The sequence below is a fragment of the Rhinichthys klamathensis genome, unplaced genomic scaffold (assembly GCF_029890125.1).
Source record: "Rhinichthys klamathensis goyatoka isolate OS25496 unplaced genomic scaffold, OSU_Roscu_1.1 h1tg000020l_1, whole genome shotgun sequence".
Classification (NCBI taxonomy): Eukaryota; Metazoa; Chordata; class Actinopteri; order Cypriniformes; family Leuciscidae; genus Rhinichthys; species Rhinichthys klamathensis.
Genome location: NW_026606571.1, coordinates 2997518 through 3024363, shown reverse-complemented (window position 1 = coordinate 3024363; position 26846 = coordinate 2997518). Strand labels below are relative to the sequence as shown.

At 37.6% G+C, this 26846-nt stretch overlaps 1 protein-coding gene across 2 annotated transcripts; it reads left to right on the top strand.

The window, feature by feature from the left end:
- The first annotated feature begins 13104 nt into the window (after positions 1-13104).
- myt1a (myelin transcription factor 1a) lies at positions 13105-26668 on the top strand. Of its 2 annotated transcripts, none has more exons than XM_056239727.1 (23): positions 13105-13225; positions 17488-17579; positions 18021-18075; positions 18173-18203; positions 18307-18369; positions 18468-18703; positions 18886-19821; positions 19932-20066; positions 20629-20719; positions 20812-20931; positions 21008-21222; positions 21346-21536; positions 21648-21872; positions 22074-22231; positions 22371-22433; positions 22831-22899; positions 23252-23314; positions 23427-23510; positions 23622-23843; positions 24119-24210; positions 24306-24409; positions 25073-25216; positions 25336-26668. In XM_056239727.1, exons 1-23 carry the CDS (start codon positions 13201-13203, stop codon positions 25477-25479), a joined length of 3558 nt encoding a protein of 1185 aa, XP_056095702.1. In that variant the 5' UTR covers positions 13105-13200; the 3' UTR covers positions 25480-26668. The 2 variants fall into 2 exon arrangements, with proteins under 2 accessions (XP_056095702.1, XP_056095701.1); XM_056239726.1 differs by having other exon boundaries at positions 21328-21536.
- The last annotated feature ends 178 nt before the right edge of the window (positions 26669-26846 follow it).

Genomic DNA, 26846 nt, shown 5'->3' with positions numbered 1-26846 from the left:
ATGTGTGCACTAGTGTTCCATGATTTATCAGCCTACACTCTAAAAAATAAAGGTTCTTTATTGGGATCCGTGGTTCCACAAGGAACCTTCAACATCCACATAACCTTTCCAATACACAAAGGTTCATTAAAGTGGAAAAGGGTTCTTACTATTTTTAAAATGTTCTTCACACTAAGTAAAAGGTATTCCTTTTAAGAACTGTTCACTGAAATGTTCTTTGGGGAACCGCTTCGCTGCAAAAAAAACCCCGCTGGAATTTTTAAATATAGTGGCCTTAAAATAAAGCCAGAAATATGAAAGTATACATTTACTAGATTCAGAATCAAAGAGACATCTCTTTGCAGACTAATAATATGCATTAGAAGCAAAAAGATGTGATTTTTTTATTTAGTAGATTCACACCAATTTGGTGTGCCCAAGAGTGGTTCTTGCATCACCAAATTGGTGTGAATCTATTACTTCTAATGCATATTATTATCTTAAAAGTCAGTTTTAAGATATGATTTCACTTGTCTTTTTGGAGTGTTCTACGTATTTTAGAAAATGTTTACTAAAGGGATAATTCACCCAAAAATGAAAATTCTGTCATCGTTTACTCACCCTCAAGTTTTTCCAAACTTATATTAATTTCATTCATTTTGAAGAATGTTGGTAACCAAACAGTTGTGGAGCACTATTGACTTCCATAGTATAGAAATCAAATACAATGGAAGTCATTGGGGACCAGAAACTGTTTGTTTACCAACAGTCTTTAAAATATCTTCTTTTATGTTCAGCACAAGAACGAAATTAATATAAGTTTGGAAAAACTTGAGGGTGAGTAAATGATGACAGAATTTTCATTTTTGGATTCTTTGGGTGATCCTTTAAGTTATAATCCTTAGATTTGAAATAGCTATTGTTATTAGCCACATTAGCTGTGGACATTTTGTTATGTATGTTTTCATTAAAAATGCAATATGCATTCCTAAGTATTTATAGTTTCGATTAACGTAATTGTTCTTCACATATCCTCTATAACCGCTGGGGCTCAAGCAGCTTTTATTTTTTTGCACTTTTTCAGTCCTGTTCGTTGGCCCTTGCCATTAAAACCAAGATGCTTTTTTGCAAATCTTTATTGAAGATTTTTTCTCTTATTTCAGGAATGACTTGTCAAATAAGGCTTTTTAAGGCCTTTTCTGTTATTTAAATTTTTCTTTCACCCTTTAAAAATTATTCCACCCTGTGGGATTTGAAATCATTTCTGCCCGATAATAGCAGTGTGTTAGCACCCCTTTGCTAATGGATAAATGAGTGGTGCTGAGCCAATTTACAGTAGGCCTAATGGCAGGAAGTGGAAGCATTAAAATTTTCTCTTTTATTTTCTCTAGCAGAAGCCATCTGTACCCTCAGTCTATAAACCGACCACATGGATTTGCAACAGTGGTGTCTCACTTAGCACATGTATTATATGCAGATGTTTTCCAGCTGGCTGTAGGGTTTATTTGTATTGAGAGTGTCAGTGCATTATTATGTGGACATGGAAGTCTTACACTTGGGTGCCTGTGTGTGCGTTTGCGGATTGGGGCGTTATTGATTAAGGACAGAAGAGTTTAGCATTGCATCAAGAAGAAGATTTCTAAGCTTTTTACATCTTGAGTCTTATCACAAAGTGCAAAGGGCCAGTATAGCCTTTCAAGGTAAACTTTGGATTAGGATCCTCTCCCTGTGCCCTAAAGTCCAGAAAACCTACGGCTAACTAATCTCAACTCATAACGCCTATTCTTCAATAAATATTTCTGATTACCAGCCCTTACTGTTTTATGTGTTTAATAAGGTTTACAAACAGCTAGACAGCCAAGGTCGTAGCTTATTTTCCTCTAATGACCTCCCTGCAGTGCAAAAGGTATTGACTTGAAATGTATAAAATAACTATTAATCTACATAGAATTACATAAACATAAATGCAGAACACCATGACTGCAGCCACAATCTTTTAGAATGAGACACCACTGTTCAAAAAATCAAATCAGAACTGCTGATATTATAGCCATAATTGTATAACACTGTATTATCGGTCTCTGCATGACTAAAGAAAACTCATTATTAAAAAAAAGCATAAATGTGCACACAGAACTTCATATGCAGTATATTAATTGAAAGCAAAACATCTAATGTCTTACTCTCTCCCTTCATGCTTATGTCTTGCACTCAAAGGGAAAAAGATGCAAGGAAAAAAATCCCATTAAACGATAAAAAACAAAATATAAAATAAATAGAAACACTAAAGTAATAAAATTAATTTGATCGCAAATCTTATTGATTTCTCTGACTTCATTGCAGACTTTAATATCTTGGCAAATCTGCAAACAATTTAAGACTGTTGAAACTCTAGAGGAGACACATGTGAGATTATTGGGGTCTTTTCTCAGAAGAAAAAAACAATAAGCTGAATGTTTGAAAACAACAAAAGTTTGCAAGCTATATATATATATATATATACATATATATTCCTTATTTAAACATTTATTTAAATGTATTTATTTTGAGCTAAAGTCCTAAATGATAAAAGCTAAATGACAACATAACAGACGACAATGGCTGAATGAAAATGTTTTCAAACAAACAGAATGATGGACAATTTCCTGAAGGAGTCTAATGTTTAAAATTGAGAGTGATAAGCCAATAAGATCTCAATGTAGAATATTCAATTGCTTATAATGTTTGTATGCATGAATGAAGATGTTAATCATCTCTGGAGCCTGAAGAATCCAAAAGCACATTGAGTGCGTCTGCGGTCACAGGGTCCTGCTCTGACTCTCACTCTGCCCTGGAAACTCAAATCCAAATCAACACAGTTGTAGCCATTCATTTCCCCAGATGAAAGGCAGTGTTTAGCATGTTCTTTGCATAATGAATGTGATCATGAAAAGTTCTTGGCCTCTGAACTAATGAAGATAAATATTATCATTCAGTCTGTTGCCTGGGGAACAAGCTCAGCTCACGATGCTCTTATTGATGACCAAGAACAAACACTGAGAGCTAACGGAGATGCTTCATCCTTCCTATAATCCCTGATGTATTTGATTATGCAGTTAGCCTTTTCCAAGCTAAATGTAGACATTTTCTGTCCACAAGGATCAAATCTGTTGTTATAGCTTGTTGTTTGTATTCTGTTGTTGTATATTCCAGGCTGGCAGAGGCATAATGTCTGCCAGCATTCAGAGAACAAAGGAATCAGAGATAGACTATACTTCTAAACAGAATGTGAGCAATGACCGAGGATGACACTAGACAAATCATTGGACAAATAACGCAGACAAACAGTTTCAGACTGTGGATAAGATGAAAGGCATTGTATGGGAGAGGAAATAAGAGAGAGGAGAATAAAAGTTCAAACTAATGAGGACAGTGTTTTCCCCTTTCTCTAGCTATCAGAAGATTTATCATAATTATCATAAGATGAGAGGCTCATGCAAAACTGAGGTTGCTCAGGTCAGGTCATAGAGGAATATATGTCAAACATAAAACTAAAGGAAATTCAAACAAACACATAAATGCATACTCAAGCTGAAACCTGATTTGCAAGCTTTTTGACAGACATTTCAGTGATATTCTCTGCATTTCTCCAGCAGGGGGCAGGATATTAAAAAAGTAGAGTCTCAAGAAGTATCAAGAGGTGGCGCTAGAGAGCCATGTTCAATGTCACTCAAGATTGCAAACACTCACAATTAGCATTATTTAAACGCTCTGAGAAACATAAACATATCGTATTACTTTTACGTCACAACGCTTCTTTATTTTACTTATTTAATCAGATTTTAGATCCCACTGCACATGTCTATAATTGAATCTGTAAAGCAATTGGAAGTGATTTCCAGTAAGCTTTTTAACACACTTTGTAGAGCACTGCATTGTGGACAAATTTGGAACAGTAAAAAGAGCCTCTTTCTGTCTCTCTGTTTGTTCACTTGATATAATCATGCAAATATAAGCACTTAAACAGCTGAAAATCTAGCAAAGCAACTGGAAGTGTCCATACACTGAATGCACTATGCTTTAGGAGATACACATGACCTCAGCGAACTGTGTCTGCAAGGTTATATTTAAGGAACGTCAGGTCAAAGAGGAATCTTTAATCGAGAGGTCACATGCCACATAGTTCAAATTCTTCAGAATAAAACATAATGTTGTCTCCTTTAATGTATATACACTGGCTTGCGAAAGTGTTCATATCCCTTAATTTTTTCACATTTTATATTGCAGCCTTCTGCTAAACTGCTTTAAATTATTTTTTTTCACATCAATCTTCACTCCATATACACCATAATTACAAAGAATAAAAAAAAGATTTGTGATAACTTTGTAGATTAATTAAAAATAAAGAACTGAAATAATTACATTGCATGTACGTATTCTGGGACACTTCAAATTTAGTTTAGGAGTAGGCCTATTCCAATTTCTCTGGATCATCTTTGAAATGTTTCTACACTTTGATTGGAGTTAACCTGTGGCAAATTCAATTCGGAAAGGCACACACACCTCTCAAATAAAGGTCTAGCAGCTGAAAATGCACATCAGATCAAAGACCACACCATGAGGTCAAAATAACTGCATGTAGATCTCAGAGACAGGTTTGTGTCGAGACAGAGATCTGGGGAAGACAACAAACTAATTACTTCTGCATTGAAGGTTCACAGAAGCATGTAGCATCCAAAATCCTTAATGGAAGAAGTTTGGAACAACCGGGACTCTTCCTAGAGCTGACCTCCTGGCCAAACTGAGCAATCAATGGAGAAGGGCCTTGGTTATGTCCAAGAAGCTGATGGTCACTCTAGTTGAGCTCCGTGATCATATATGGAGATGGGAGAAATGTACAGAAGGATGAACATCACTGCAACACTACACCAATCTAGGCTTTAAGCCTCTCAAGACACATGAAAACCCACTTAGAATTAATAAAACATCACCTAAAGGACTCTCTCAGAATGTGAGAAACAAGATTCTCTGGTCTGATGAAACTCAGTTCCAAGTGTCATGTCTGGAGGAAACCAGGCACTGCTCATCACCTGCACAATACCATCCCAATGGCAAAGCACGGTGGTGACAGCATCATGCAGCAAAATATAGAGATATCCTTAATGGAAACCTGATCCAGTGCATTCAGAACCTCGGACTGGGCAGAAAGACGACGCAAAAGGGGCTTATGGACAACTCTGAATGACTGACCTTGAGTGGGCCAGCCAGAGCCTGGGCTTGAACCCAATCAAACATCTCTGGAGAAACCTGAAAATGTCTGTCCACCGATGGTCCCCATTCAACCCGACAGAGCTTGAGAGGATCTGCACAGAAGAATGGCAGGGAATCGACAAATGCAGATGTGCAAAGCTTGTCGCATCATACCAAGAAAGACTATGAGGCTGTAAAGATGCTTTAACTAAGTCCTGAGTTAAGGGTACAAATACTTTTTGTAATTATTTCAGTTTTTCCTTTTTAATACATTTGCAAAAAGTTGTCACATCTGTTTTTTCTTTGTCATTGTGGGGTGAGGAGTGTAGATTGATGTGGGGGAAAAGAGTCATTTAAAGCCACTTAGCATAAGGCTGCAACAAAACAAAATGTGGAAATAATGAAGGGGCACAAATACTTTCGCAAGGCACTGTATAAATAGGCTACATTGATAATATATACATGATACAGTTCAGGCATGTAATTTCCATGTTAATTGGCAACAATCTGGTCAGGTATAATTAGTACATGCAGTGAGAGAGACGTACAAAAATTAAATTATTAACTTTTTTTAATCACACACATCCAGTGTCATTTATTTAACACAATACAAAACTCTTCTCATTATATTTGGTTCTATCTTGGTTACAGTGAACTGTACAATATTTACATGAATTTATTTGATCATTATATGTGTGTGGATGTGTGAACCACAGTAACTTATGTCTGACTCTGCGGTTCTGTCAATGCATGTTGTGATGAAATGTCATCCACGCATCAAAGATTCCCCGGGGATTGTGTCAAGAGAGGTTATCTGATGTCACAGAGCACTGGGGGACAGAGAGTTTCCCTCAAATACACTGAGAATTATTCGTCAGCATTATTCAGTATTTCATATTTCATCTTCTTTCATTTAATCGTAAGGAATGTCAACGTAAAAACAAAACACACATTATCACCACTCCTCCCTATTGAGTCCGTTATGTCTGTCGTCCCGGCATCCATTGAGCAGACAAAAGAAAGAATGACCACAGGCCGATGCGTTGCTTATCTCAGTGTGGCGGTACAGTTGATAGGCTTTCGGATGCTTTTGTTCTGCCTTTATGGCACTGGAGTCATTCACAGGCCCTGCTGTCTACACACCCGAGGCAGTTCCTCTTCACTCTCTTCTTTTCCTACTTTTCCCTTATCCCTTACTCCCGATTCCAGGAGCATATGTCACTTGGAAGTGCTCTGCTAATTAGAGGGCTCTTTTGTCTGTGGGTTTCTCTTTTCTTTGCTCTTGTTGTTGATGGTATTGTCACTGGAGTATCTGTGGGAGTCCTGCCGTCCCGACAGAAGGTTTTTATTGGACTCTTAATGAGTTTACCTCGGGTGGTCTCCTCTGCAGATCTGCACCTCTCATTCTCTGCCCACAGTGAGCAGAGCCAGATTTCAGCCATCAGGGCTTCTTATCTCGTCAGTTCAGGGTGTTTATGTATCTGTGCATGTCCTGCGCAGGGACACAGGGAAGCGCATTTTCGTAGGAGTATGTGCTTAGGCTCAACCTGATTGTTTTTTTTTACAGTGCAGTACTTTACAGAGCGTGAGGAGAATTGCCAACAGTGCTGGCTTGATTTCTCACTCTCTTGGGAAAGTGGCACGTGTGCCATGTCACAACTAGTAAATAAGAACTGACCCTCAGTGACCCTGCCCTGGCAATCTCTAGGGTCATCTCTCCTACAGCACCTGCTTTCTGAAATAAAGCGATCAACAAAGGTCACGGCCCCTGTGTATCAAGCATTTCTGTGGGTCAAAGGTCAAGCATTGGCCGGTGTGGTTGTCCCAAAGTGACTCCGATTCACTGCGTCCAATCGTAGCGCAACCCGGAAGCATTTACTTTCCTGATGTGCTGACAGGTCTTTTCAGATTTTTTGGTGTCCAGTTTGGGACATTTACCATTAAAGTTTGTTTCTGATAAGTTGTATTAAAAAAGGTCCTTAACTCCTTGTGTAGCGTAGGTTGAGGTAAGATGCCCCCTGGGGCACGATGACCTTCCTCCCATTCTTAATTTTTTCTCCTGACCATCGATGGCACAAAATCTCATCTCAGCACTTTAGATGAATGGCTATGTTATTTTTAATTTTGTCATTTCATTTAAATATCAACATTTGTGGGATTTAGTCCGTCGAGACAGGTTCATTTTGAGGTTAATTGATCTAATTTTGTGTGTCTGGAAAATAGTGATCTGTGACATTGTCTTAGGTTGAATATCAAAGTTTTCTGTGTCGATATGTTAATGAGGGATTTGTGGAAATTTGTAAAATAAATTTGAATTTTACTAGAATTTGTAAAAGTTATAGTATCTCAAAATTATACTTGGGGTAAGATGACCTATAGTTTAGTTGAGTGAAATTATTAAATTTGCATTAATAGTATTGCTATTACTAGTATTGCTTGATCTTAAATTAAAATATAAGCAGTTAAATAATTAAATATTCATATGCTTGTAAATCATAAAATACCTTTCAGATGAATCTGGAACTCGGCTTTGTCTGTCATCGGTTATTCAATTATCAACTCAATTGTCAATATAACATTTTAAATACAATAGTTTGTTTAGTATTTTATATTAATGGAACTTAAAATATATGTTAATAAGAATTATATAAAAAGTTTCTGTAAAAGTTTATCCGGGGATAACAACTAAAGCAAAGTTTCTAATTGTTTCCTATAATAACACACTTATAATAACACACTGGCTGATGCATCATCATCCTGCACATGCTAAACTTATATCTGAATATGTTACAGTTTAAAAGTAAATCCACATTTTTATTAAAGGGGGCATCTTCCCCCCACGATGCATTCAAAAGTTTGGGGCCAGTAAGAATTTTCATTCAGCAAACAAGCATTACAATTAATCAAATTTGACAGTAAGATATGTATAATGTTAACAACAGTTAACAATTTTTTTTTTCTTACTTACTCTAAAGTTTTAAATTGTAGTGTATCACGGTTTCCACAGAAATACGAAGCAGCACAAACGTTTTCAACATTTATAATAATACGAAATGTTTCTTGAGCAGCAAATCAGCATATTAGAAAGATTTCTGAAGGAAATGTTCTTTCAAAAACGAAAAAATCTTACCGATCCCAAACATTTGAATGGTAGAGATGTAGAGAGTGGATTTGGTCATTTTTAAAAGACTAAAGGAGATGCAAAAAGTTACACTCGCATTTAACATGCTTTCATTTAGTTAGATTACAATAAATATGGAATTTAGAGGAAAATATAAAAAAATCAAACATATATATAAAAAAATATTACTATATAAAAATTAATTATAAAAGAACATATATACATGAATATGCCCCCAATATTTTACATATGATTGTTAAATGTAAATGTATAATTGCTTCTTAACCTTTTGTGATAAGCCTACCCAGTGATTACTATGAATCACTATTATCTGAAAAGTTGCAGATGGCGACTGAGTATGGATATTTGAATAGGAATTTCCAAACCAGCCAGTCAGCTGTGCATGCTCACAATATCCACCAATTTAGTCTTTGTAGTGCTGGGGAAATCAGTCTCACCCCCCTTCAGATGTATGTACTTTCTATACTATTTAGATTATTTGCATACAGATGTCTAGTCAGCCCCACTTTGAGCCTGAAAGGGAGGGAGGGAGGAAGGGAGGGAGTTGCTGACTAGCCCATAATTTCCAAGCATACTTCTTAGTGCCATGGCTACTGTGTTTCGATCACTGGGCACAGGTGGCATCTTAATTACCATGGATATTTTAGTGAAAAAGTGTGAGGGCCATTTGTATTGGATCACTAATTGAGCAGACCCTCTCAAAATACCATTAGCACCACTTGGATCATTAAATTTAAGGGCCTGATGACACAGAATTGCATAATGGCTTAGAGAACATTTACAGTTTTTCTCAATTGCTAAAACACAATTTCTGAATCCTTGCTCCTTTTTCTGAAAACATTAAACACAAAACCTCATCTTCAAGCACTATTTACAAAACCTCTGACTCTTCTTGCAAAATGAAACTTTCGCCTCAAAACAGTTTTACTTGTGTTCAAAATCAAACACTGCTCTCAAATCATAGACAAAGTGATCAAAATGATATACACTATCAAGCAGTCAGTAAACAATACACCAAAAAATAGAAAACACATTGTTCAAAACATACAGTTCTCGAAAGATATCTACGGACGGCTATTCTGTTTGTAGACTTACCCGTGACACATTACTGTACCATCAAAATTTCAGGGAGAAGTACATTTTTAATCTTAAAACAAATTTCATATTTGTCCGTCATTGTCTTTTGATGAATGAAAACATCATAGTAGCGCAAAATTGATCAGAAATTACTACTCTGCTTTGCTCTTTGCAATTTTATTTGTTCTTCCTCCTCCTTGTACCCCTATTTTTACAGTACAGTGCCCTGCATCTCACAAACTTCTCCTTTGTCAGTTCTATTGTTTGATACTGTAATTCTTGTTCTTTGTTGATATGAACCTGCAAGTGCAACCAGTAAAATCTATTGAGCATTCAGTACTGTAACAAATGGTACTGTTACAGTAACGATGTTCGGGACCATATAATGTGTTCATTGTACAGTATACAGCCTACAATGCACTGTACTACAGTATACAATACTAAAAGGGACCAAAATCAAAGGAGTAAACGTGATCAGTGTGCTTCTTCTTGTCTTTGGGCATCATTTGAAACAGGTTAAATCAATTTTGAGTGGTTGTGTTCAATCAATGACATTTGTTCTCTATTTGTATTTGATCATTGCCACTTGTGTTTACCAGTATGGATGACGTGTGCATTACAGTGCAGAATATGTTTTGAGAATGAGAATGTGTTTAGCGTTTTGCTGAAAAGTCTAAGTAAGATCTGCAAATTGTGTTTTGCCATGTGAAATAGTTTAAGGTATTGACAACAGAATGCACAATTAGCTAAATGAGTTCAGGCAACTGAGAACTTTGTTCAGCCAATGGGTTTTAGTGTTTTAGCAATTGAGAAAAACTGTAAATAGAGCAACTTTACGGGACTTTACGCTCAGCTATGAGGGTATCCATCATATGTGAGTCAAAATCACCAATCTAGACTTTTGTGTCCAGAATGTGAATAATTAGTGAGGGGAATTGTGGGGCACAGGAACAGGTGGAGCAGAGTCTCTATGAGGGGAGATTGTCTCAGTAGTGTGAGAGAAAGAGAGAGAGAGAGAGAGAGAGAGAGAGAGAGAGAGAGAGAGAGAGAGAGAGAGAGAGAGAGAGAGAGAGAGAGAGAGAGAGAGAGAGAGAGAGAGAGAGAGAGAGAGAGAGAGAGAGAGAGAGAGCAGGAGGGATGGTGTGAAAAGAGCTTGTCTCCTGTTCTTTCAGCTACTTTTTGTCTTATTCTCTCACTAAGACAAGAAAACCTATACTTTGGGACAGCTGCTAAACTGATTTTCCCAGAGATTAACAGCATATCTGTTGTGTCAAAGAACTGACCACAAAATGCAAGCTGTTGTGTTTGACGTGTTAGTAGTGAGCAAAGTTTGCTGAAAGTGAAAGTTCTTATTGAAGTTTTGAGGTTTTAGTCCACAAGCAATCAAAGGCCTTTGTCTTTTCACAATACAACAATATTGCACAGCCAGTCAAATCAGACTTACGATAGAAGCTTACATTTCACATGTCAAGACAAGCAATGCATATTTTGTCTGTGTCGTGTAAACAAGTTTTTTGTGTATTTTTGCTGAATTTATTTGAAATCAGTTGTTTTCTTCATTATATACAATATGCAATATTCAGTATTATGCAAAAATTTGCTAAATAAGAGCTTTATGACCTGAATCCAAATATTAAGGCATGATTTATAAAATTTGTTACTAAAACATTCTTTTAATTTTTAAACTTTAAAAACTTTATTTGATTAGGATTGTAAACTATGTTGATTGGAAATGGATAAGTTCTTTGCATAATACAAGAAAACTTGCTAAAGTTTTGTAAATGTACACCCAAAAATAAACACAGTTAAATGCTTAAATTGCTATTTGTTTTGTTTATTTATGTCGTTCACTGTGTCCAATATCACTTATTATTCAGTCATAATTTGGTTTGCTGTTATCTCATCTAAACTTTAGTTGTTTCTTCTCTCAATCCCTTCCCCCATTTTTTTCTCACAAGATTCTTAAAAAAAGGGAGACTAGCTGGGCTTGCCTGATATCACCCTCCAGGGTGACAGCTGTGCCAAAAAGCCCTTCACCACACACACACACACACACACACACACACACAAAGCTCGTTTAGGGAGCCTTGCTCAGTGGCCTGGAAATCACACTCTAAGCTCCGCCCTAAAGTGTGGTCAGCCATTGTTATTGTAATGAGGCTGTGTGCATGTGTATGAAGGAGAGAGAGTGGGTTTCAGTCTTCCCTCCCCGTAGACATTTTCCACACACAACTACTTGATTAGCCCTCTGATTTCATTCAACATGAAGCTGATTACAAACGCCAGCAAAGTTTTTTTTAAACATGTCATATAATAATAAACAGATATCATCAACCATTTTGTATGAGAAAAAGAGTGTAAATAATTAATCAACACTCTCTCAAAGTAACAGATTCAAAGCACACACCATAAAATGTCCTGTCATCAATATTCACTAACATTATGCAGTCTGCAGTTAAACGCATAAAAGCCACTGCTGACAGGCTCCAAGTGCTCATATGTTCATACGAGTCTTTTCAAATAAAGCTCTGAAAGCTTTTCACACTTTCTACAGGGCTGGAGTCCACTAAGTGTAAATGCATTAATAAGCACCCCTGGCCTCCTCCACACGTCCCATGGTCCCCCTCCTTACTCACCATGGCAACAGCAATTTGGTGTGTGTGTGTGTGGGGGGGGGGGTTCTCAGCATCATTATCAGCAGGCCCATCTGTCATAGGGGGGTAAGACTTCAGATCACGTAAAAAGGCCTACGTGGGCTCCAGCAGTAACCCAGCACATATGCCTTCTCACTGGGCTGACAGGGGAAAGGGTGGGGGAGAAGAGAGGTGCACCAGATTGAGTTTGGGAAAGAATGACAAAGATCTGAGGGCATGAGGTTTCATTGATTGATTAACTGATTTATAGACTCAGATACATTTACAAAACATTCAATATTTTATGTAAAAAGGAACTTCTAAATATTTTTTACAAATATATAAGAAAATCTTTATTTTATACTTTTAAAAATGTGTTTCCTTTTTTCACTTTGTAAAGCGACCTTGAGGTCATGAAAGGTGCTATATAAAAATGAATTATAATAATTTTAAAATTTAGTTATTGTTCATAGGTGTTTAGTTTAAACAAACAGAAATCACAGTGATGAAATCTGATGTTAGAATATAAGATGTAAAACTGTTTGTGTAAAAAAGGCTACATAAGATTTACAGGGGGAAACTATTTTTAAGTATATAAAATTTCCAATCTTGTTTATAATTTAGGATAATGTTAATGATGTTTAATCTGAACATCTACAAACGCTTTTCATCTGCTTGTTTAAAAACTAGAAATATCATAGCTGACGAATTTGAGACACGTAGTAAAAAAAGTAGACTAGTGGCAGACAAAGAAACAAAATTTGTCTCTACTAAAGAAAGAAAAACAGCTTCAGATGAGACCCTGTTTAAATGTGTTTATGTATTTTCTGAGAAAATTCAACTCACTCAGAAAAAAGTTTTACCGAGAGATTTAAAAAAAATTCTGACACATGACTCGAGGCGTACAAGACAAGCTTTTGTTTTCATTTTCAGAGGTCATTGTGTGGGACACAGGCAGTGAGGCGCGCCCTCATTGGCTCGTCGAGAGGAACAAACTCTTCCCGGCCGCCGCTGATTGGTGGACGCAAACTTACTCGAAATAAGACCGCCCACATCTGTCTGTAAGTTTTGTTTAAAGTAACTTTCTCTAATGAAGTTGACTAGTTTTGCGGTGTCGAAGGCGAAGAAATCACCGCAAAGATGAAGTTGTGTAAATCTTTTCTCGGTGAGTGATGGACTTCTCTTTTTAATCAAGTATTTTCAAACTTAGTCATAGTCTGGTTCGCTGTGTTTTTGTTGATAGCCTGTGTGTTTGCTTTAACTTTTTGTTAACAATAATTCGCAGTTAATTCAATATTGTGGTAACTCGAATGATACGTTTGTATGTTTTTTTTGTGTGTAATCTGCTTTGAGAATTTAAACCTTCACCGAGAGCCACATTTCCCCCTGTTTACTTTCATTTTAAGTAGGCTATTAATATCAAATCTTGACTTTATAGACATGGATTACGTTTTAACTCTTTCAAAATAATCTTATATTGACGAACACATAGTATTGACCTAGATCCTGGATTTTTGTATCTTTAAAAAAATGCGAAACGAAATCCCTGTCCAGACAGTTTTTAAACAAAGGCAACTTTTGTCTCCCAGAGGGAGTTGCGCTTTAAACTCTGAGGCTGTCTGACTTCTGGCGTATTAAAACTTTTGTATTTGGGAGGGATCAGTCCATCTGGCTTTGGGGGGATTCCGGGGGGTTGCGCTTCTCATTCGCTCAGCTGGCATCCTATGTAATATTTATACACAGTGTCTGGCCAGTGGGAACAGACTGCGGCTTTAATTGTATGCTGGGCTATCCATCTGTATGAAACTTTAGGATGAGGGGTAAGCAAAGTTCCAGCTGGTAACCGAAGAACTTCGGTCTTAATAAATATGCAAACTCTTAAAGGCTTCTGCTAACTTCATACATGATAGGCAACGAAACTTTTTGTTGCTGTTGAAGTTTGGTAAAGAGTCCCACCTTCGTTAAGTTTCTCATCTTTCCACGTGTGATAATAACCTATAATCTACTAATAATAATATATTAGTAGGCTATTTATAGGTTGACATTGATATTTTACAATTAATCCAATTTATCAATTTCACTGTGTTTGGTTGGAAACTGTAACAATAATTATGTTAACATCTTTGTTAGATTTTTTAAAGAGTTTTCAGAAATTAGTAAGGCTCAGTAATCAGTAAAGAAATTCAATGTGTTCCCAAAAAGTGCAATGAACTTAATGTCTGATTTTCATTAAAGATAAAGAAAAGTGATTTTTAAACATTTAAAATAACTTTACCAACTCTTTGATTTTACTTTAACAAAGTTAAGCCATCAATTAAAACTGAAATCTTCATGTTTATTTACTTTTTTTTATATAGTGGGGCAACCTCAGAAGAGATCACAATAATTTAACAGTTCAAGTTGGACAGATGAAGTTAATTCGATCATATTCCACAAAACTAGGTCACGTTGTAGGCTTCTGGAAAAGCATTAAAGAAAAGTAGTTCAACGCTTTTGAAGCAAGGCAAATGTGTCATTACGCCAGAAAAAAATAGATCCACATTTAAGACTTGTATTTTTTTAGTTTTAAAAATTATACTCTCTCCAATCTCCCGTGAAATGTGTTAATAGCCTACTGAATGTAGTGCAATATGACAATCGCACAATAACCTTACAAAACCCATTTTCTGTTTAAATGATTTGACCTATGTTGCGTAACTTATTTTAATGTAACATTCTGTGCATTGATCGTTATTGAAAACAGCTTTTTCTTCAAACTAGGCACCTGCCGCGGATAGCGCTCTTGTCCATGGTACTGAAGCAGCGCTGTTCTCGGTGCTGAACTTTCAGCTGAACTCATGCGTCTAAATGTAGAGATTCTTTCAAAAATAACTCACATTAGTTTAGGTTGTAGGTGAAATGTCAAACGACTTTCCTTTTGCGCGTGAATGTTTCATATAGAGTGGGTGGGGGGGTCAATAGCGGCCCACTCTCCATCTTGTGTTGTAGCTACATGATTTACTATGATGATGATGTCACGGCGCAGGGTAGATAGAGGAGGGGTGGACAATGGGCCTGTGAACGAAAGGTAAGTCAGTATCGTTCGACAAAGCGTGTGGAGAAATGATTTTGTCAGCATTTGTGCTCGCATTAACTGTCGATTAATGGATATATGCCACTTGCTTACAACATGAAGAGGTTTCCGACCGGTCCTGAGCGAATTATTAGAGAATTTTAACGGTAGCGGCGCGAGACTCATTCTGAAGGGGAGGTGTACAACACTGAAGTTAACACACACAGCCTACAAAGAGCAAGAGGCCGCTCGCATCTCCTTGAAAAAAACGTCGTTTGCTTATGGTATTTTTTTGTTTACTAATTCGGATGCTGATGTGGATGAAAAATTCAGTGTTTGGAAAGGTTTGCTGGTTTGGATTTCCGTTACTATTGAAGCCAAATGGACGTCGGACTTGTAATCTCTTAAAGAAGAAGTGCAATTCCACCGTGTTTACATTTTCAGAACATTTTGTCTTGTGTACAAGAAGTCACAGTCATGTTATGTAAAAGGACGATTCTACAATGTTTTGTGAATAATTGTATTGTAAGTTACATAGCTGGTTTATTTTCAAGAAACCCAAGAACTTAAAAGGGCCTCTAACGTATCTATAACACAAAATTCATGCTGTCATATTAGCCTACAATGTAAATGTTGTGCTTGTTTTGAATATTTACCTGCGAATCGGAAACGTGGAAGTTTAAATTCAAGCGGAGTATTCATTGGAAGTTTGTTTATTCATACTAAGTCAGAGATAGCCTATGTAGCCTGTATGTAATGTATTTTATGGGAGTGGACAAATAGACATTAGAAACCCTTAAGCACAAGCAGCATATGTTTTGTCTTGTATGCGTGCGTTATTTACGAGAAACAAAACAATGCAAGCGAACCATCTGTTTACTTCAGGCTAGGCCTACATAATACACTATTAATTTATTAGATTGTCGCCTTTTCTTTGAGTTTTACATTTAAATGACTGTTTATTCATCGCTTATGCTTGCTTTAGGACCTCTGTAGGTTGGACATTAACCGTTATTGCTTTGATACAGTCAAGTGGAGACCGGTCTTGTAAACATGTTCTGCTGAATATTGTTTCTGCTCGATGAAAGTGACAGTCTTATAAAGGCGGAGGGTTTGGCTGATAATAATTGAAAGGCGTGGTGTGCAGAAGAGGTTATGCGCAGCATCATCATGGTGCTTTTTCGAAGCCAAGGGCCTGATGCGACAAAAGAAACACTAATATTAGTCTATGCTAAAACGTAAGAGCAATTTGTGGCTAACATGGCCTCCCATTGGTCCATTTCATAGACGCATGGGCCTATTATATGGGAGTTAAACAATGTTTTTGTATTCTCTCCATCATTTGAGAGATTGGGCCTAATGTTTGAGAATTGTTTTTGAAAAGGGATCCCTGAAACTACTAATCTATAAAATCTCAGAATTTATGTCTATAAATAACATGGCAGCATGTACATTTTCCACATTAATGTCTTTGGAAGTTCCAAACTGTAAAATAGAAAATGAAAGCAATATTTGGAAGAATTATAAATTATAATTTATAATTTCATCAAATTATATAATTTGACTCCAAATATAGTTATAAATTCATTTTCAGAAGTATTTGTATGTTCCTCCCCTTTTGTGTTTATCTTACTTTTATACAAAGTTTTCAGCAACTGCACCAAAATTGATTTAACCCGTTTCCCTGCGAACGGACACAGGACAGTGAGTTTGAATTGCGTATTGCATCATATAGTGTCACAATTGTTGCGGTTCTCAAGGGAATTCCCTCCCCTGTTACGTGTGTGACGTGGATGAGCACCAGGTGCTGCTTAAAACGTAATCAGACCACGTGTAATGACGCCCCGATAAAAACAGCTGGGTCACGGCCGTATCTCTCGTCACCCGGGATGAATAATCAACACCAGAGCCATGAAGGCACGCAGATTCTGTCAGACCATGATGGACTGCTGAAAGCCCTTTCAGTGGCCAGAGTGCATGTGTCCTCTAGGGGATATTCAATGTTTGCTTCTGGATTAGGGGTGTTCATCTTTGATAATCATCCCATGGAAAATTACGTTGCGGTATTACAGGCAAAGATTTGTTTACTTTCTGATTTTAGAAGCTCAGCTGCTCACAAAGCATAAATATGCCATTTCTTGTCGTTTTAGTTGCATATTTCAAACTAATAGCCTATTATTCATAAAATATCCCTTATATAAAAAGTATTACTTTATTATGTTTCACTAATGGGAATCCACTGTCAAGACTTTCTTATTGTGACTGAGTTGAATTTAACTTAAAATGGGTTGATTTTTTTTTTCTTTTCATTTCATTATGTAAAATATTTGGACATGTCAAACTGAAATTGTTGTCTTATCCATTCTATCCTACAGAGAATGAGTACAGAGGGCAGCTGCTGAGCCAGAGGTGGACACGAGGGGACAGAGTTAGCAGCTGTGAGAACAAGAGGAGTAGGAGACTCAAAGTGAGACATTATGTGTGTGTGTGTCTGTCTGTCAGAGTAGCTTTATTTCATCGAATTTCCCTTTCTGAAGCTCTGACATCTTTCTCACACTGGGAGGGCCCCATTTCTTTCTTATATTTTACTTTGCTTCCACCAAGGATTGGTAGGGATGTGCAATTGAAAGAACTTATTGGATGTGTATTATTGATTGAGCTCTTTAAAAAGCATTTAAGATGATTGGGGGCTACTCTGGGGTCTGTAAAATCAGAACCGCTCAGATCTGAGGATAAAAATCACAACCATAAAGGTATAGATGTCAAATATGTCATTTGTAAGCCAGAGGACAGTGAAATTATACATTTTATATGATTTTAGAGACACATTAGAGAAATGGAGAGTGTAAGACATAATAAATACTTCACACATAATAATCTCGTAACCACCCATGCGTTTGTGTTTCAGATGAGCCAAGACGCAGATGAGAAGCGGACAAGGACACGCTCAAAAGGAATCAGAGGTAAGAGCCTCTTAAAAACTTGAAAAAAAGAATCTGTTTTTGTCCATTTCAGTGAATTTATTGACTGACAGAGCTTTTATCTCTCTCCTTATATCAGTTCCTCTTGAGCTTGTTGGACAAGAGTACAGGTGAGATAATGAGCTTTTATGCTTATGTAGTGTCACTCATCATGTTTAGAAAGACCACAGTTTAGTAAAACGAATTCAGCTAATGGAAACTCTTGTTTTGCAGCTGCCCTACACCAGGATGCGATGGCCTAGGCCATGTCAGTGGAAAGTATGCACGACACAGAAGGTTAGTAGTAAGAATTCTGTCTCTTATAACTGCCAATATCAAAAAACAAAAATAAGTGGAGAATCTGAGTTTTTAGCGAACCTTATCATCCTTTCCAGTGCATTGGGCTGCCCATTGGCTAAAAAAAGAAAACTCCAGGAGGCCGAGGAGAATCAGCCAGCCCCAAAAAAGAAACCTAACCCCTTAAAACTGGCCATGGACGATGGGTTCAATGCAGACAGTGACACAAACAGTGAAACGGAAGCAAAAGATGAGGAAGTGGAGTCTGAAGAGGACACTGTCGATAAAGATTTGGAGGCGAAAGAAAAGACACCTACACCAGAAGCAATGACAGGTGGGTAAATTAACTATTAATTACTGAATTTTGAATTATATTCATGGTTATCTAGCATGCAGTGCATGTACAAACCTAGTCTTTATGTATTTAAGCTTATTAGTTCAACAATTTTCACCAAACTGGTCAAGCAACATCAAAATTCCTTTAGTTTATAATTGTCCTTTTTATCATTCCCTTAGAAGAAAGTTCACAAATGGATTCAGAAGAGAAAAAGACGCCTGTCCGAGAAACGTCAAGTCCAGTGCCAGAGATCGAAATTGAGAAGGAGGAAGCCATTATTGAGGTCACGCCCATCCAACAAATCACCATGGAAACCGAAACAGAGGAGGAGCTACAGGTCGCCGAAGAGATTCAAGCTCGAGAAGAAGAGATAGAGGAGGAAGCAGAAGAGATTACTGAAGAGGAGCGAGTGACCCAGCAACTGAAAGAGACCGACGAGCCTGTGACAACAGTTGAGGAAGAAGAGGACGACGAGGAAGAGGGGGAAGAGGAAACACAATGTCTGAGCCAGAAGAACAACTCGGACCACCAGTACTTCAGTGGAGACTTTGGCAAAATCCAGACCAAAGAGACTGTGGAGACAGAGAAGGACAGTGAAGATGATGATGAGGAAGGAGATGAGGTGGAGGAACAATCCCAGGTAGAGCCTTCCTCCCTAATCGCCCCTGTCCCCGCTGCTTCAGCTCAGGAATTAGATGTGATAACACACAGCAACATAAATCTAGACCACCCTGTTGGTGAAGATGAGGAGGAGGAGGAGGATGACGCTTCAGATAAAGACTCACCCACTGTAGTCATCGAGCTGGGTTCAGAGGGAGAGGAAGATGAAGATGAGGAAGAGGAAGATGACGGAGAAGAAGAGGAGGCCGATGAAGTAGACGATGACGAGTTAGACAGCATGTCACAGAGGTCAGAGGTCACAGATGACTCAGAGACGTACGACATGACACGGGGGAACCTGGGACTTCTGGAACAGGCCATTGCACTGAAAGCTGAACAAAACGGTCACAGTTCTGAAGAGAGCTGCTCTCCTGAGCAGCAGCACTACTACAGCCCGGAGGAGAGGATGAGTAAGGCCATGGACATCACAGCTCGTAGAGCATACTATGGCAAAGGTGACAGGAAATGCTTATTTCAGCCTACTTTAATTGTAACCGAATCGATTAATTTTGTGTGTGTGGGTGTGGAGTTTCATTTGTTTTGGTCTCTTCACTCTTGGAAACAGAAGGTTCTAGATCAGAGAAGAAGGAAATAAAGTGCCCTACTCCAGGATGTGATGGGACAGGTCATGTGACTGGATTATACCCACACCACCGCAGCCTTTCTGGGTGCCCACACAAGGACAGAATCCCTCCAGAGAGTAAGGATTCAACCATAATATGTTTAAATGTTTTTGAAAGAAGTATTTTATACTTACCAAGGCTGCATTTATTGGATTGTAAAAAAAAAAACAGTAACATTGTGATATATTAATACAACTTAAAACTACTGTTTTCTATTTAAATACATTTTAAAATGTAATTTATTCCTGTGATGGCAAAGTTGGATTTCCAGCAGCCATTACTCAAGCCTTTAGTCACATGATCCTCAAGAAAATATTTTGATATGCTGATATGGTGCTCAAGAAACATTCACTATTATCAACAGTTGTCCTGCTTAATATTTTTGTGGAAACCATGATACATTTTTTCAGGATTCTTTGATGAATAGAAAATTCAAACAAACAGCATTTATTTAACGAGAATGGTTTTTGTAACATTATAAATATCTTTACTGTCACTTTTGATGAATTTAATGTGTCCTTGCTTCTTAAAAAAAAAAACATTTAAATGATAGCATATATATATATATATATATATATATATATATATATATATATGTATATATTCACTGTATACTAATGTGTCTTTTTTTGGCACTAGTCTTGGCAATGCATGAGAACGTACTGAAGTGTCCAACACCTGGATGCACCGGACAGGGACATGTGAACAGCAACCGCAACACACATCGCAGGTACTGCACCTTAACTATTATAACCTTTTGAGGCCTCAGTTTCAAATGTTCTCCAAAAACCATGTGTTTTTCTTACATTTTTACACTTTTAGTCTCTCTGGCTGCCCTATTGCTGCTGCAGGAAAACAAAAAAGCCTCGAAAAGCAGGCACAGCCGCAGACCTCTGTCAGTGATCCAGTCACCGTAGGCTCAAACTCTGACAGAGTTCTAAGGTGAGTGTTTTCCTCCTCTTTTACAGACAAAAGAACTTAATGGGTAAACTGTGGCTAAACACTCTTTTCTCTACAGGCCGATGTGTTTTGTGAAACAGCTGGAGATCCCTCAGTACGGTAGCTACAGGCCCAATGCCATGCCGGCCACTCCTCGGGCCAACCTGGCCAAGGAGCTAGAAAAGTATTCCAAGGTGTCCTTTGACTATGCAAGCTTCGATGTACAGGTATTTGGCAAGCGCCTACTTGCCCCCAAGATGCCCACCAGCGAAACCTCACCTAAAGCCTTCAAACGTAAGCACCTCCCTCATTCCTTTTAAAATAATGATTAAGAAAACCTATACAATAGATAATGTACTATTGATAGCATATTGAAAAGCATATTATTATAATTAACAGCCAAACCATTCCCTAAAGCCTCATCCCCAAGCCACAGCCTGTCTGGGGGCTACACCAAAAGCAGCTCCTCTTCCACCTCCAGTGGGTACGATTATACCCATGATGCCGAAGCCGCACACATGGCTGCCACTGCCATTCTCAACCTGTCCACTCGCTGTTGGGAGAGACCCGAAAACCTCAGCACTCAACAGCCAGATCAAACCAGCAAAGTGAGTTTCTTCCTCTCTATCTGTATCTGTCATTCAGTCTAGAGGAAATGTGGGTTGCTTAACATCCGCGTTATATACACTATATTCAAATACATTTTTTCTACAATCTAGGACATGGACATTGAGGTGGATGAGAATGGCACTCTGGACCTCAGCATGAAGAAACCCAAGAGGGAAGGAGTCAGGTCACCAGACCCATCTTCATCCTCGTCATCATCTTCTCAACATCATGGCGTCACTTCACCCCACTCCAGCCACACCTACAAACAAGAGGAGTGGGAGGGGCCTCTGGATTACACCAAGTCAAACCGACAGAAAGAGGAGGAACCAGAGGAGGTAAATGTCTATCAATTTGAGTAAGATATATTCACACATTCTCAGTTCATAGTTGAATCTGACAACATTTTGTAATATATATATATATATATATATATATATATATATATATATATATTTATAAACAATAAAAAAAAAGGAAAGTCTTTACACATTCTATGAATTCAGCTGTTTTCTGTTTTGATGTGCCATTGTACTCAGGTGGAGTACAGCACACACTCATATGCCTCCTCTGATGGAGATGATGATGATGATGCCACTCAGGAAAGCATGGAAGACAGGAAGTACCCTGGTGAGGTCACAACCTCCAGCTTCAAGGTCAAATTCCAGCCCAAGGACTGCAAGAAAGAGGTCTTGCTGTAAGTGTCTGCTGCAACAACTACACACACACACACACACACACACACACAAAACACATCTACATCTGCAAAGCTAATAAATTATAAATTAACTGGAATGATTCTACAGAGATTTAATGCTCTCTTCACCTCTGTCCAGATGTCCCACCCCAGGTTGTGATGGTAGTGGACATATAACTGGGAACTATGCATCTCACCGCAGGTATGCCAGAAGCTATGGCACAGTATTTCTAGTCTGACCAGCTGCATTCATGTTTTCTTTTTTCTTTATCTATTTTTCTCTTTGCTGAACCCTCACAGCTCCTGCTCTCTATAGCATGAACCTGTGTTAGTGACTGCAAACAAATGCTATATAGTTTTATTTGATCATAAATACTAGTTTTTCCATATTAGCCAAGATTTACTTAAGGTCTCTTTGTAGATTATATAGGTTAATTTACATTTATGTATTTTACTAAAGAATCCATTTGTAATACAGACATAGATTACAGAGCAATATTAAAGTATATTATACAAAGAGAATATACGTATATCTTCCGTCTTCAATGAAATCTTTTTCCCTCTATTCTCTATTCTGGTGTTTTTCTACTGCTCTTCAGTCTCTCTGGTTGTCCCCTTGCTGATAAAAGTCTTCGGACCCTCATGGCTGCCCACAGTGCTGAACTCAAGTATGTCTGTGCTCTAATTTTTCCTCTAATGAATCTTCACCATACTTTACTGATTACTGCTTTTTTTGATTCTACTAAACACTTCTGTTTCTGCCACACACTGTTTACTGTCCCCTTTGCTGGCTATTCTTGCACTCTTTGAACCAGCATTAACTTTACATTTTCAGTGGTCAAAAACAGAATTTGCTTGGACTGTGTCCTAGAGACGCATCAACTCAACTGAGACTATTTAGCATCCAGGCTGAAGCCCAAATGTTCATTTAGATGATTGTATGTCTGATATTTGAATTGCATCTATCTAAAGCAGTGCTGTTTATGCTAATGTATTTCACTTTCTCTTGGCGACCTCCAGATGTCCTACTCCAGGTTGTGATGGATCAGGACACATCACTGGAAACTATGCTTCCCATAGAAGGTGTGTTAATTAACAATATTACAACATGCACTTTTGGATTCACTGTCAAGCTTTAAAAACATCAAACTGCACATGTAGAAACATTATAACATTTAAATTTTTTCTGTTGAAGTCTGTCTGGATGTCCACGTGCCAAGAAGGGAGGAATCAAAATCACCCCAACAAAGGATGACAAGGAAGATTCGGAGCTCCTTAGGTATGTTTTTTTTTTTTATGAAAAAATCACAACTTAGTTTGTTGTACTAAACCAGTGGATTTGCTGAGCACAGCCCGTATTATTTGAGAAACATCACTTGCCTCTCTATAGGTGCCCGGTGCCAGGTTGCGACAGTCTGGGGCATATCAGTGGGAAATACGCCACCCACCGCAGTGCCTATGGGTGCCCGCTGGCAGCACGCCGCCAGAAGGAGGGCATGTTAAATGGCACACCATTCTCCTGGAAGGCCTTCAAGGCTGAGGGCCCGACCTGCCCCACGCCAGGATGTGATGGATCAGGGCATGCCAACGGCAGCTTTCTCACTCATCGCAGGTACAGATGAGGCCTAGTGAAATTTACAGATCAATATTAGCATAACCAGTATTAGTTCATATATAGGACAAGCTGAGTGAATGTTTCCATACAGAGATTGTATATGTTTCTATAATAGAAATATAACTAAAACAATTGAACCGTTTGTAAATGGCATACTAATATGTTTTGATATATTAGAAATGCCTATTTTTGACTTCCTGGGGTTATTGAAGGACGATGTAATCAAGACAATAAGTCTTGTTTCATATCTCATGATCTTGATGTGTTTGCAGTCTATCAGGTTGCCCTAGAGCTTCAGCTAACAAGAAGAGAGCCAGGTTCCCTGGAGATGACTACATCAGCAAGAAATTCAGGGCAAGTGATGGTAAGATCAAATATCATCTGCTTCTCTTCTTTCGTCCCCAGTGTGTTCATTTTGCGCTCTTTATTAACATACGCATTGCTTTTCTATCCCTTCAGTTCTTGACAATGATGAAGACATTAAGCAGCTGAACAAAGAGATTAATGAGCTGAATGAGTCAAACTCTGAAATGGAAGCAGATATGGCCAACCTCCATACACAGGTCTACATTTAGCAAATACATATATACACTACTATTCTATTTTACTGTTTTCTATTTTAATATATAATAAAACGTAACTTATTGCTGTGATTGCAAAGAATTTTCTGCCATTTTTTATTTTATTTTAGCCATTACTCCAGTCCTCGGTGTGATATTTTTGTGAAAACGTGATAGATTTTTGATGAATAGAAAGTTCAAAAGAACAGCATTTAAAATATAATTAAAAAAAGTCAAATCTTTATTGTCATTTTCTTTTCAGTTATTACATCCTTGCTGAACAAAATATAAATTTCTTTCAAAATAGAAATTATTACTGACCCCAAACTTTTGAACAGTATTGAGCATGTCCCAGAAACTCTAATAAAGACACATGTCTTTATGAATACGGTTTTAATGTAATCTGAGCATATAGCATTTGGCCCTTCACTGATAACCACATGTAAAGGCTAGACAAACAAGCATTTTTGAGACCTTTTAAGGATAAATACTCTTGTTGTTCATCACTGAAAATTCCATAATTGAAAGTAGGATTTTTGGGGACTTCTTTCCATAAGCTACATTCTTTGAGAGCGCAGTATAATGATAATATTTACAATACATCAAATACAATATTAGAAAGCATGATCTTGGAGCTGCTGTTTATCCATGCATTTCTATTCTTAGATCTCATCCATGGAGAAGAACCTCAAGAGCATGGAGGAAGAGAATAAGCTCATAGAGGAGAAGAATGAGGCTCTGTTCATGGAACTGTCAGGCCTGAGCCAGACTCTTATCCGCAGCCTTGCCAACATCCGTCTACCACAGATGGTCAGTCTACTTGCTACCTTTTATGACTATGCCCATCAAACACAAGTAGTGTACATTATACTTTTCCTTCCCTTTTTCTAGCTTGCTTTTAACAAACCACAATCTTTTGTTTACCACAGCAAGAGCCCATCACTGAGCAGAATTTTGACACATACGTGGATACGCTGACCCACATGTTCACAGATAAGGAGTGCTATCAGAACCCAGAGAACCGAGCCCTACTCGAGTCCATCAACCAGGCCGTCAAAGGCATTGAGGTGTGAGCAGAGGAGTGGCAGCTGTAAGACACTGTGGGTTGAATAACCAGACCAACAACATAAAAATACTGTTTAAGGACATTCAGGTTTTGTATGTGGCGCCCTCTGAAAACGAGGAACGTCACAAGACCCGCGGAAGTCAAGAGAAAAGGACCAAATTCCAAATTATGCTGCTTAGCAATTTTGATGAGATACAAGATCCTTTGCCTCTTAAACCAAGATGGCTCTTCTTCTTTTGGGGTACTTTTTGGAGCAAACCATTTGTTACTGTTTTCTAGAGCAACTCTCACCGACACTGATCTGCCTTTCTTACTTCCCTCAGTGCATGGAGGTTGCTGTGAACAATAAGTCGTGAGATTGTCGTGTGTCTGTGGGGGTGAGTCTATGTGTGTATGTGTAACAGAGTGCTTTATGTGTAACGTCCGAAGGTGAATTCACGATTAATGACCTCCCTCGACAAAATAAGATTAGTATGCAGCACTGCTACATTTGATCCCTGTATGATAATGTTGTCTCATATTTGGTGTAAATGGGCTCATGTTCCATTCAGTAATATTTATCGTATTTGAGAACATAGATATTGCACTTCCATGAATAGTTTGTAGTTCCATTGTCATGTTATTATTGTAATTATTATTATTATTATGGCTATTTAAATTGGGTCCTTGAAATGTAAGTTTAATTTATTATTTATTCATGTTAAGGTTTATTTTGTTTATTTATTAATCAGTGTCTATTTATGGACTTAATTTATTTTACAAAGCAAAATTCTATACACAGCTTTTAGCAGTTAAGAGGAGAGACGTTGCCCTCTGAGCTGTGAAAGAGGCAATATTTTAAGAATATCGACAGCAAATTGTTTTATAAACCTTCCTATTTATTTTAAAGACAGAGATTTATAATCTCTTTTTTAAGTGCAAATATTTTCTACCTAACAATTTTTATATTGTTTTTTAATATTCTCATTTATTTAATGAGTTCTGTTTTCCATAAAAGTATTTTGACACCCTCCAGAGTGAAGTGGGTTGAACAGATATGATGTATTTATTGTTATTTATTTAGTATTTAAGAACAAATTGAATGGAGATCTTGTTGGATATTTATTTTGTAAATGTCTCTGTGTTAGTGGTTGCTGCATATGGATAGTCTTTGCCCATGTTGTTGATAAAATAAATGGGAATTCTATCACCTACAACAGAGAGTATGTCATATTTAACACTGATCGTTTCTCTTGATTTATTATAACCAGGATTGTGTTTGCCTTTGGTCCAACAATGATATTTTGTAAGATACTGATCAGTCCAATTAACTTTGAATTATCTGACATTTATCAGACCGAAGATGAAAGAGAAACCAAACACTCTCTCAGTAGG